Below are 11,892 nucleotides of genomic sequence, written 5' to 3'. Positions count from 1 at the left end.
ACATTCAAAAAAAAATCTACAATTTAACAAGCGAGCGCTTCATAGGCCCAGCCAGAGGAATCCATTCAGTTAAATACTATAAGAGACCCTGGCACCTCGTGCATGTGGAAACTCTTCTAGGAAGATAATTTGGAAAATCCACAATTTAAAGCACAAGGCCCATGAAACGTGATAAAAAATGAAATCCAAAACTCAAAGCACATAATCGGCTCCAACAAGTAAACACTTATATTTAATTGTAAGAGAACAAGATCCAGCTGGTACTTCAATCTAGAGAGCGAGAGAGAGAGAGAGAGAGAGAGAGGTGATGAAAATCAGTATTTGGCATCCAGTACTAATAGAGCAATATCCACCAATAGTATAGGGAGTCTCCGGCAAGTTGGGAAAAAGAAATGGAGACTCCCAGATTGATTTACCACAAGGAAAAAAATATGATGTCCTGCATTCTTCACAGGTTCAGGAAAGCGAAAAAACAGAGGTAGACAAAAGAGGCAGACACAACCATGAATCGATGCTCAGGATTAACTACTGTCTACAAAATCCAATTAGAAGAGATACATATGAGCTGTTGGCTCCATTTTAACAATAGCATCACATGTCAAGAGACCTTCAAGGCAAGTGTAAATTCATTACTCCACTAGATGCTAAAGCAGCAAATCACCATCTGAGATGGTTACATTTAAAACATGGCACCTTTACGTTTCTTATCTCCGCCAATCTCAAAATGTTTGCACCTCTGTTCCAAGCAAACAATATGGCACGGTAAGAAACAAACCATAAAATTGTAGTGTTCTAGATGACAACACAACGACCATGATAAAACTAAAATCAAAAGCAATAGACGTACCTTGATGGGATGTTGTGTCACATGCTTGCAAGACTGGCATTGCAACCTCAAGACAATCTTTTTGGTAGTCTTAGCCTGTCCACAGGCATGAAGAGCGTCAACAATTCCTCTTCATGTCGAGGCAAAGCAGTGCCGTGCGAATAGAACCAACTATGAGATATTGACGTAGCAAGACTTTGGACCCAAAACAGTACCTTCTTGTGGAAAACAGGTTTCGTTTGACCACCATAACCAGATTGCTTGCGATCATATCGTCTCTTACCTGCAGGACAGCAAGGATTTAGATTATCACAACGAGGCTTTACTCCATTAGTGCCAAGTTTGGCATGCTAGTCGGCAAAGAGCGACTCCATCTTTTCCAAAAGCCAAACAAACTTACCTTGGACATAGAGACTGTCCTTTCCCTTCTTATACTGGGTTACTTTGTGTAGCGTGTGCTTTTTACAGTCCTTCCCCTTGCAAAACGTCTTCTTTGTTTTCGGAACGTTCACCTGAGAGGGAATAAGTTAGCTTACAGATTAATCCTGATGCCGAATATTGAAAAGATTTCTACAAAGAACTAGGACTAAAATGTATCAGCATTTTCGTGCAATTTCGTTTTTGACTAAGTCTACGATCCTTTGAAGAAAACACACTTTTCAACGCGACAAAAGAACAAGCAAGCATAACAAATTGTCAATTTTGTCAAAGAAGCACGGATAATCTAATCTTCTTGGATCAAGTAGAGAAAGCGACACTGTGGCAAAGGCGAGACGTGCAAGTCGAGAGAAAACTAAGGCAGAGAAAATGCCAGGGGAGTCCATCCAGAAAGCAGAAAAATGGCTGCCACAGTGCGTCAATCACAGCAGCACAACAGCTAAAACGTATGAACTCAGCCCAACGATATTCATTTGTGAGCCCCTAAAAGGGTTGGAACATCTCTCTCTCTCTCTCTCTCTCTCTCTCTGTGTTTGTGTCTCTGTCTCTGTGTCTGTCTCTGCGGGACGCTCGATGAACGGAAGATTGAAACAACTCGAAGAAAAAAGCACTAGCGCCTACGAGCAGAAGGAGCAAACCACGCTGAACAAATCTCGGAACAAACCATGCAGAAGAAATCTGAGAGAGCAAGGGGAAGAAGACCAACCATAGCTGCGAGAGATGGAGGACAAAGCGTTCAAGTGCACGGTGCCGCTCCTCAAGCTCAGCTTCCCAGCACGCACCAAAAGAACTCTCTCTTTTCGTTCTCTCTCAGATTTGTTCATACAATTAGGGTTTCTATCTAAGCCTCCAAAGTCTCTTCACACCTCTTCCCTAATTGCCTTTTTTTTTTGCGAGAACAAAATTTGTCTTTTTAAACAAGGCAATGGATTGCCTTTCATAAGGCCTGCCCAAAAGGTTGTCGAGGAATTTGGCGAAAAGCGCGTTCGCACGCGAGAGGGAGAGGGGTTCACGGAGGAATTCAGGGGAATCTTGAAAGAGAAAGAGAGAGATTGGTGAAAGAATTTAGGAGGAAGAGAGAGATTGTAGAGAAAAAAGTGCTTAACATGAATAGTAAGTTGAATGGAGAATTCCCTTTCACCCTCAGTACAGCCCTACCCAGAGGGTAGACCAAAAAAAGGCTACAAAATAAAAGGTATTCCGCCTCCTAACTCCAAAAGGCTATAAAAACTGTCTCCTAACTCCAAAAGGCTATAAAAACTAATAAATGGCTTCTCCCATGAGAAGGAAAAAATAGCTTTAATCTAGTACTTTCAAAACCGTGCCAAAGAGTAGATGTCTTTTACCTCATGACTTATGGTATGTATTTACTTATTGGTTCACCTTGTATCTTCAATCAAGGCATACTTTTATTTTGCCCTTTTATTCCACCCTGTATGTGGTGAGGTATACTTATATGTCTTTCATGATGAACACATATGGCTGACTTATAGAGTACTCATTTGGCTGTGGTACATGGACATGGCACATATTCATTATTTATTAAGTACTCATTTGGATGTGGCACATATGGATTACTTATTCAGTACTCGTTTGGACGTCACTCTGTGATTGTTGCTTCTCTTTTCTTCTGGTGTTCCTGGACGCTCATTTTCTCGGTTACTTTCGGATGTTCTTTGTAATCTCGGATGCTCATCTTCTCGATTGTTCAGTACTTTCAGAAGTGAAGAGGTTGTTATCTCATTCCCACTATGATTATGTAAGCTGTGTCTAATCCACACCAACTTTCCTCTTGTCATACGTATGTGACTTATGCTCGTTGTATTTTTGGTTGTTCGATACTCCCAAATACCCATTTTCTAGGTTACTTTCGGATGTTTTTTGTAATCTCAGATGCTTGTCTTCCCGGTTGTTCGGTACTTCTGGATGTGAAGAGGTGTTCAGTACTTTCGGATGCCTGGATGCTCATTGTGTTTTTGGATGATTGGTTCTTGATTTGCAGGATCTTTATGGGCCTTCCTATTGTGTTGCTATGGCTTTCTTACACTATGCAAGTGACATTTGAATCCCTGGCTTTGTGGACATCTCAAATCTCTCCTGCATGCTCATCTTTGGAGTGGCTGAAGCAATTTCCTCATACATGTATCCTTGGTACAATTGAAAAGTACACTTGAATATTTGCTATGTTCATATACACTGCATGAAACCGGTCATATTAGGTGGATGAATTGTGCAAAACATGAAGCCATGATTACAAAGGTTTGAGGAGGTTTGACTAGATTGAACTTGGAGACGACAAGATCTCCTATTTAGATGAAGATCTCAAACATCGAACTGAAAGATCTCAAGCCTTGATTATGCATCATCACTATGTCAAACAAGTTCACATTTCTAGGAAGAGTTTTCCATTTTGCACACATACTTTGCATTGTATCATGCACCAAACAAAGCACCTATACTTTGCACTGTACTATGGACAAGTGGCACCGGTTTTTCTATTGTACTCCCCAAGCATTTTTTTCATCTGTAGTAGCTAGAGGGCCTAGTTTGAATGGGGGTGTTAGATCTATAGTCCTCAACTATATACATGCCTATGATCTATGAATAGAATCACTTCATTGGGAGCAACTCTTGTGTCTATATCTCTCCTCTTTCTCTTCCTCTCAACACATAGAGGAATTGCAAAATCCAAGGGCCTCAGAGCTTAGGACCCATGAGGCCATTGTCACTATCATTTTGGGGCCAGCTGTCCAACATTAGTGCTTTGGGGCATTGTAAATCTTCTTTTCAATTGACGATAGTCTTCAAAGTGTATGTTACATATGGTGAAACTAAATTTACAACATGGTAAATATGTTCACCGTGCGGTGTCTTATGACAATTTACCATGCAGTGTTTTGGGGCATTGTAGATCTTTAATTTAATTGACAAAAGTCTACGATTTGTATGTTGCATATGGTGAAACTAATTTTCATTTGATACACTTCCACTTCAAAGTATGACAATAATCATTACTTCATATGAGGAGCAGCCATGTGTGAGCCAAGACACTGACTTACATGTCAAATGAGGTCTATCAATGAGACCATTGATGGTAGAAAGGTGATTGTGTGGGAGCCCCTTATTCTTGTTGGCGAGGACGGTATAGGAAATATTCCTTGAATATTCCTTGGACGAATAGTCGGTTCCACTGACTAGGTTGATTGGTCGGCTTCACCGACTAGGTTGACTGGTTGGTTCCATCGACTATGTTGATTTGACTACCGCCCTCATGGCTATAAAGAGGCGACCTCCCCGGTCCATTGCACTAGATCAGATCTTCCAACTAGTAGCTCTTCACCTAGTATCTGTCTAGATCACCATCTAATCTCCACTGTGGGAGCGCACAGGTGGACAGAGCCATCATCTATACTACATCTATATTGAAGGAAAATTTTTGTCTCTCTCCAGTTTGTTTTGTACTCTCTATTCTTTGTTCAGTTTCTATTCCACTACGCCGTGTAATTTAACATGAACCCCTACACTAGGCAGTGTAATAGGATTACACTAGTCGATGTAGTGTTATACCGATCAGTGTAGTCAGTCGAGAGACGTCGTTTGCATGCGTTGGCTAAATACATCGACCGGTGTGGCAACATACCAGCCAGTGTGTTGAGTTGAGTCTATAAAAGGCAAGGTTCATGGCCTTTTTTTTACTTTCGCTGTTTTTTACTATTTTTTGTAGTTTCCCGCAGTTTTTCGCTGCTTCTTCCCTTCCACTTCTGGTGAGCTTCTATCCTTGCTTTTCTTTTCAATCAGGTCTTTTCAATCAGGTCCGGGTGATGGCTTGCTTCGGCCAAGCCAAATTCACCTTGCCCCAGCTGAGAGAAAAGAGAGAAAGGAATATGTGATATGTTTATGTTTGCTTGCTTTGGTGTGTGCACATGTATGATGAGTATCACTTGGGGTCGGATGATGACTCACTTCAGTCGATTGGATTCATCTCCCCACAAGTGACATTCTATTAGGTAGTATCATGATCAAGGCCAGGTGATGGCTCGCTTCGGTCAGCTAGATTCACCTTGCCCCAGTTGAGAGAGGAAAAGAGAGAGGGAGAAAGAGAGAAAGGATAAGCGAGAGAGGAATATGTTTGATGCTTATTTATGCTTACTTATATGTGAGTGCATGTATCTATCACTTGGGGCTGGATGATGACTCGCTTTGGCCGGTTGGGTCCATCTCACCTCAAGTGATGTTCTAATAGGTAGTATCATGATCAAGGTCAAGTGATGGCTCACTTTGGCTGGTTGGATTCACCTCGCTTTGATCTACTATCATATATTCATATATATTGTACATAGATGTCAATAGAGCCAATTATTGTCTGAATGATAGCTCACTTTGGCCGGCTGGACTCATCTCGATGATAACCTTCCCAACGAGCTCAAGATGTGTGATCACACAATGCTAATCTACATCATCTTGGCTCATTGATTCATGATTGCTGTTATATGTTTTCCTATTTCATCTTTTATAGCCTATCCTACTTCATAGGGTTTCTTGGACTAGTTACAGCTTACCTACATTTTGCTTGCACCTCAATCATTTGTATGAGCTGTACTATTGCTTGTACAGTCCACATTATAATTATCTATTAGAAATTTAGGTTAGCATGTGTGCGTAGATATCAATTTTACTTCTAAAGAAATTTGATTTTCGCTTTCATTGTATCATAGCAAAGATTGTTGTGTTGTTTACATGCTTTTCTCACTTTTGTTTTTGTAATGATTGTTGAGTGTTAACGTAATGCATTATGATTGGGCCTAGACATATGAATTACTTAATTGCTTCTACGTTGTTTTTTGTATGTACATGGCATCGTGGTTTTTGTATGTCCACGTCATTGTGGTAGCACAATCGAGCAAGTGCTTACGTAATGATTGTTGTGTGAATTAGATCTATACCTCTGCTTTCCTCATGGTAGCCACCCCTTCAAAGAGAGAGAGAAACACTTGGAGAATCAAGTTGCAACACCTTGTTCGCAGGGTGTGCATTCGACATATTATTACACTGAGTGAGGAGCAACTAAGAGGCATTCCTCATACCAAGTGGATGAAATGCAACAACGCATACTTGTCGAATTTGACTATAGCTGGACGGCACGGAGAGGTGGAGCAGACATAGGAGAAGGAGGTTTTACTAAACTTCCTACCTAGAGTGTTGGGTGATATAGTTGTTCAATGGGAAATAGTAAAGCAGTCAGAGCCCTTGACAGACACAGCAAGGATGAAGTTGGATAGGTGGCTCATAGAATGGAAAGAATTCCGTGTTGCTATTCATAGAAAATACCAAAAGGAGAAAGGGGCAGCTGGCAGACTATCGAAAGTCGCCATGCAATATTATACCCAGGTTGCTAGTGGTTCCTCAAAAAGAATAGACATGAGTAGTCAAGACGGCAAGGCACAAATAGATCTATGCAGGAAGTTTGCCGATATGTGCTCTACAATGGTACACTTCCCACTAGTTGCATTGACAATTCTTGAGGAATTGGGCAAGGGAGTGGAAGCATAAGTGTATCAGGTTAAGATAGAGGGTGTACTCACAATACTGCACATGCACATAAATCATTGAAGACAGAGTTGGAAATGATCGTAATGCATAGGGTCATGTGTCATGCAATTAGTTACACACATGTTAGCAATCTTTGATTAATCATTCCATACTTCAATGGAGGTAGTATTCATGATGAGCCTACCTTCCTTGTACATATCAAGATTATCCGAGCTGGGCAACGCAAGGCAATCCCTGTGAGCAACCTCAGAATGTGTGGCATGATACACGGAGTCAGATGCGAGCATGCCTATTCTGTAAGAACGCTCTTGCCATTTGCACAACTATTGCTAGTGCAATGAAAGCCGTGCGGTTCAGGCACATTGATTTGAATGCTGAGAACTATGTGCTAGATTTCACACCAAATGGAAAATATGTGCATGTGAGCATTATTGATTGGGGAAGGTGTCTCCACAGAACTAAGAGCAAGCTCGAACAATGCTTGCTCCAAAGACATGATTTCACTAGAGCTATACGAAAGAAATGATGCATACCCTCAACCAAATGGTGCATGGTCACTGTCGGTTGGTTACTTGACAAAATAGCCAACTTCCTTTTGTGGGCTGTAGGTCCGCACTATCAAGTGATCAATTATACTCAGGGTAGTAATAAAGCTATTGTGGGATTGTAAACTCCAATTGTGCTAGAATGAGCCTTGGGAACGGATGACAATGGACTTGTTGCTAACTAAACTTCATGCACACAATGTTGATGAAAATAACGCAATGTGACCAATCAATGATGTGAAAAGTTATCTATAAAATGTGCAATTTTGGCATCTCATCATCTTTCCATTTACAAGGTGGATAGCTCAGTATTCATAGAATGATGTTGGCAATTGCCAGTTGGCCTACAAACATTGTTCGTTTATAAGTCATGTACTTTTTAAATATTCCTAAATCATACTTTGCACTGTTTTGAAATGGATGTTGGATAACATCATTGGTTGTTTAGGGTTTATGGCTTGATATGTCTAGGAAACAATCTTCTATAGTAGTATGAGAAGCAAATGTTGGAATGTATGTATGTCTCATGTCCTGAACTCGTATCTTTGCTATTAGGTTTAGCATTTCCATGATCATAGTTCACGAGTCAAAACAATGGCATCATCATCAAGAACACCTTCTCGACCATCCACACAGGCCGAGTACCAAGCTCAAGATGAACGCACACGCTATAGTCAAGCAATGAAGTTCATGATGGACGTGGCTGACACCACCACACAACTGCCTAGGAAAGAGCCAACAAAAATAATTGCCATTGCCACTCCTTTCCACAACATCAGTAGCAAAATACTTGTCAATTCTGTTGTACCAACTTTTGGGTGCTTGCTTTCTACCTGGCAATCATAATCCTGCAAGCATCAATTTATTAGAGGAGTGATTTCTTCATGACAAGATCCGAGCATAGTTGCCCTGCTAACCACAAACGATGGCCCATTTTGCGGTGTTATAACCAAGCCATGAAAGAGAATCCAGCCACCATCTGAGGTATGATTTTTGCAAAGAAATGTTGCTCTAATATTCCCCAATATTTTACAAAGATGCTATATGCAAAGTTTGTGCTTGGTCATGAAGTGGACTTTGCCTCAGATGCTCTAGTATGCAAGGAACCGCGTGCAACAAGTGCCAAACCCGTGGTAGCTGAACCTCCACAAAGCATTGACAATCCAATGTCAGGTGAATATAATATTTAAAATATAATGTTGACTATTTGCTTTCAAGTTTTTTTGGAGAACAACATCAATTGATAAGTTTGTATGTGACCTTATTGGACGTGTAGCCTCAGTGACAACTGAAGATCTCTATATGAATATCGAAGAGGAAGTTAAAGAGGGAGCACGTGTGTCACATTTTCTACTGCAACTGTATGAGATGCAACTATGGAGCATCGAGGGGCACTGAAAGTACTTGAGCAGGTGAAATGTGAATGAAAGATTGCATGCATTGTTATCTCAAACTAGACAGCGGCTTGATATCGGCAGTGCACACGTAGAGATTTGCCTAATAGTAGCCAATTATTCTCAATAGGCACGTTAGGCATAAGCCTCCTTGCAACATATCGAAGAAGGGGGCATAGTCGCAACAATCAGTTGCAATTTTGTTGGCTTCGCCTTGCACAAACCGTCCACAATACTGCCCTCCCTTATGATCATCACTTTCACCTTGCCTACCTTGTGAATACTTTAAAGGTGAGAAGTGCATGTGCGGCATGCAATGCTCCCATTGCATGTGAGTTGTATGACATGCTCGACATCGGCACAACATACTCTCTTGATCCGAGGCTACGTAGAATTTAAATGATCAAGAGAGGAATAATTTTGTATACAAGCAGACATATAATATTAAATCCTTTTTTTGGCATGTATAATCTATTTGCAATTGTATTGAAGGTTTGTTTCAATGGTGTATTGAAATAATAGTTGTTCTATTTTTAATTCTGGTTAAATTTGTTATATTCAATGGTGTATTCAATTTTGATATTTTGAAATAATTCTTGTTCTTATAAAGTGCAATACTTTGTTTCAGTAGTAGTCCCACCATCCACGATGTCGATCATCCTCGCCATTCTGATGCTCATTGCTAGCATGGTGCTTGGTGTCACCATTGTTTGTGGATGCTTTATGGTGCTATATCACCACGGCTTGCATATTCTACTGGGGGCTCAAGGCACCCACCATGAATATTGCCCTCCCTTGGCTTATTTTTTTGCTGAGCCAATTTTGTATTGATATTTCCATTAACTAGATATTGTATGACTATTTCCATGTTCTGGCTTATTTTTTTGATGGGATCATTTTGTATGGATATTGCCAGGCCCATTTTTTGTAACAATAATATTTTTGGATGGCGGACAAGGTGTTGTCATAGCTTTGAAGTAAAATTGTACAAAATGCAATGATTGTTGAAAATTGTTGAAGTAATTAAGTGGATGCATTATTATCTCCATAATTTGAAGTGGAATTATAAATAATGCAACTTCTACTCCACTTAAACGGGGACTACTCGAGGAACTTTAATAAGGGATCATAGTTTGCAAATGATAATTTTGTAACATCCTCTAGTCAACTTGCAAAATTAGGAATAAGTAGAATTGTTGAGTGTATTTGATACCGATCAGCGTAGGGGTTCACCGATCGGTGTTTTATTCACCGTGCAATGTTGTATTACACCGTGCAATATATTCAACCTAATATTGCATGGTGTTGTGATACACCAAGCGGTATTTAGCTAGTCAACCAATGTACGTTGACTGGTTATTAAAAATGTGTTTTTTGTGTTTTGAATGTCCACAAGTGTTTTAAATAATAAAGAACGTTCTTTAAAAAAAAACGTACTAAAAAAATCCCAGGCGACCACTTATTCTGTATTAGAGGGTTGGTCAGCCCCTAAAAAAGACCCAAGTAATATATATCCAAGATTTACTCATGCATTTTGAATTGGTTTCACTCAGAATGAAAAAGTGGTTCGGAGGTTGAAGTCAAAACCAAAACAAAGACGGGTGAAAACAAAAAAATAGAGTAGCTGAAGCTCCAAGAGATCAAGTGTGCCATCTCTGAAGAACTTTATATTCACACAAGGATTTTAGGACATTGGCATGACATAGAGCATAGTGGGAGCCTTCATCAACGTACTTCACAAACTATGGGTCCTTACAATATTAAAGGCCTTCCCTCAGTTCATCCTACAATTGATCCGTTTTCCGAATGACAATCTCGGGTAAATGTTATGGAACACTAAGAACCCCCTCCAATCAATCAATCTCTTGTACAACAATCCTGGGTTTCCGAGGGACCCATTGCAAAATGGCTTCATCTTCCGCAGGACAAGAGGATGAAGCAATGTCATTGCTACTGTGGCTTTCCATCTATGTTCCTTCATTGTTCCTTCACTAGTTTGTATCGAAGAGCATTCGAATTTCAGCGATCTTTCTACAATATATAGACATATAGATGTATATAGATATTCAAAATCTTTCATCTGACTTTATGGTCCTTGTCCTGTGGCAAAGGATCACTTCAATCACTTTGGATCTTTGTACAACATCACTTCGATCACGTTGTCTATAAAGTTGGATATATACAGACATATATAGATATATGTAGATATTCGATCTGACATTGCTTTCTTGACACTTTCTAGACTCAAAGAGCATTCTCCTACCATACTAAGTGCTACTAGCATCATAGCGACATCTCTTCCTCTCTCATTAGCAGTATCCAACTGCTTTATTTCAAATCTTCAACTGTGTTTAATCAAAAATATTTTCTCACATTGTGGTCCTTGGCTTATCAAAGGACACTATCTAGTCACATAGAAGAGAAAACATCAATTCAATCACTTTGGAAATATTATAATATTGCATATATATACCTACACATTTATTATTATATGTATATATATATTCCTTAACAACTGCACTTACATGAGACTTACATTGAGAAATATGAAATCCCATAACTAATCCACAAATCCACAATTCCTAAACAAATGAATTGTATGCCATTCATCTTGTCTTGTAATAATAATAATAGAAGACAACCATCATGCTGGTGGCAGTTATATTCCTAACGTGCAACCAACCACCATGCTGGTGGTAGTTAAGTTGATATCCTTGTAATAATAGAAGCAAACCATGTGCTAGTGGTAGTTAATATACTAATGCACAACCAAATCTCTAAGCAGTGCTATTATACTAGAATGAATCGTATTGCTACAAAGTGCTATCCTAAAATAGATACATTTCCCAAGTAAGATCTAGAGAAAATTACTAATTCAATAGATTACATACATATTACATAGATTGCATCTCAAAGACTCCTTTCCTTCATATTACATCTCAAAGACTCCTTTCCTTCAGAGGGCTGGTTCCACAGTGCTTTGAGCAGGTCATCTTTTTTTATGCTCCCTAATTGTAGGCTCGGCCCAAAGGGGATCGTTCCTTCCTTCATAGTCCCGGACCCTCCCTTCATGTCACTTCCTCTTTCCTTGCTTTGAGCTTCTTGGTTGGAGGCTCATCCCTTCTTACTCCTTTCCTGA

General features: G+C 39.8%; 1 protein-coding gene across 1 annotated transcript; it reads right to left on the bottom strand.

Moving 5' to 3' along the window:
- Positions 1-479: 479 nt before the first annotated feature.
- On the bottom strand, positions 480-2,129 carry LOC147885942 (large ribosomal subunit protein eL42). The gene is made up of 5 exons (XM_087396423.1): positions 1,971-2,129; positions 1,227-1,338; positions 1,042-1,109; positions 848-922; positions 480-736 (listed from the first exon to the last, which is right to left on the bottom strand). Exons 1-5 carry the CDS (start codon positions 1,971-1,973, stop codon positions 680-682), a joined length of 315 nt encoding a protein of 104 aa, XP_087252549.1. The 5' UTR covers positions 1,974-2,129; the 3' UTR covers positions 480-679.
- Between the last annotated feature and the right edge of the window lie 9,763 nt (positions 2,130-11,892).

The sequence above is a fragment of the Dipteris shenzhenensis genome, chromosome 25 (assembly GCF_047967505.1).
Source record: "Dipteris shenzhenensis isolate YYH24624 ecotype China chromosome 25, Dip_SZ_1.0, whole genome shotgun sequence".
NCBI lineage: Eukaryota > Viridiplantae > Streptophyta > Polypodiopsida > Gleicheniales > Dipteridaceae > Dipteris > Dipteris shenzhenensis.
Note: the sequence above shows the minus strand (reverse complement) of the source record. Positions and strands in the feature narration are given on the sequence as shown.

Coding starts and splice junctions, on each gene's coding strand:
- LOC147885942 (XM_087396423.1), bottom strand. Junction 1,110..1,226: donor GGACAGTCTCTATGTCCAAG/GTAAGTTTGTTT, acceptor GCTGTCCTGCAG/GTAAGAGACGATATGATCGC. Junction 737..847: donor TGACACAACATCCCATCAAG/GTACGTCTATTG, acceptor TGCTTGGAACAG/AGGTGCAAACATTTTGAGAT.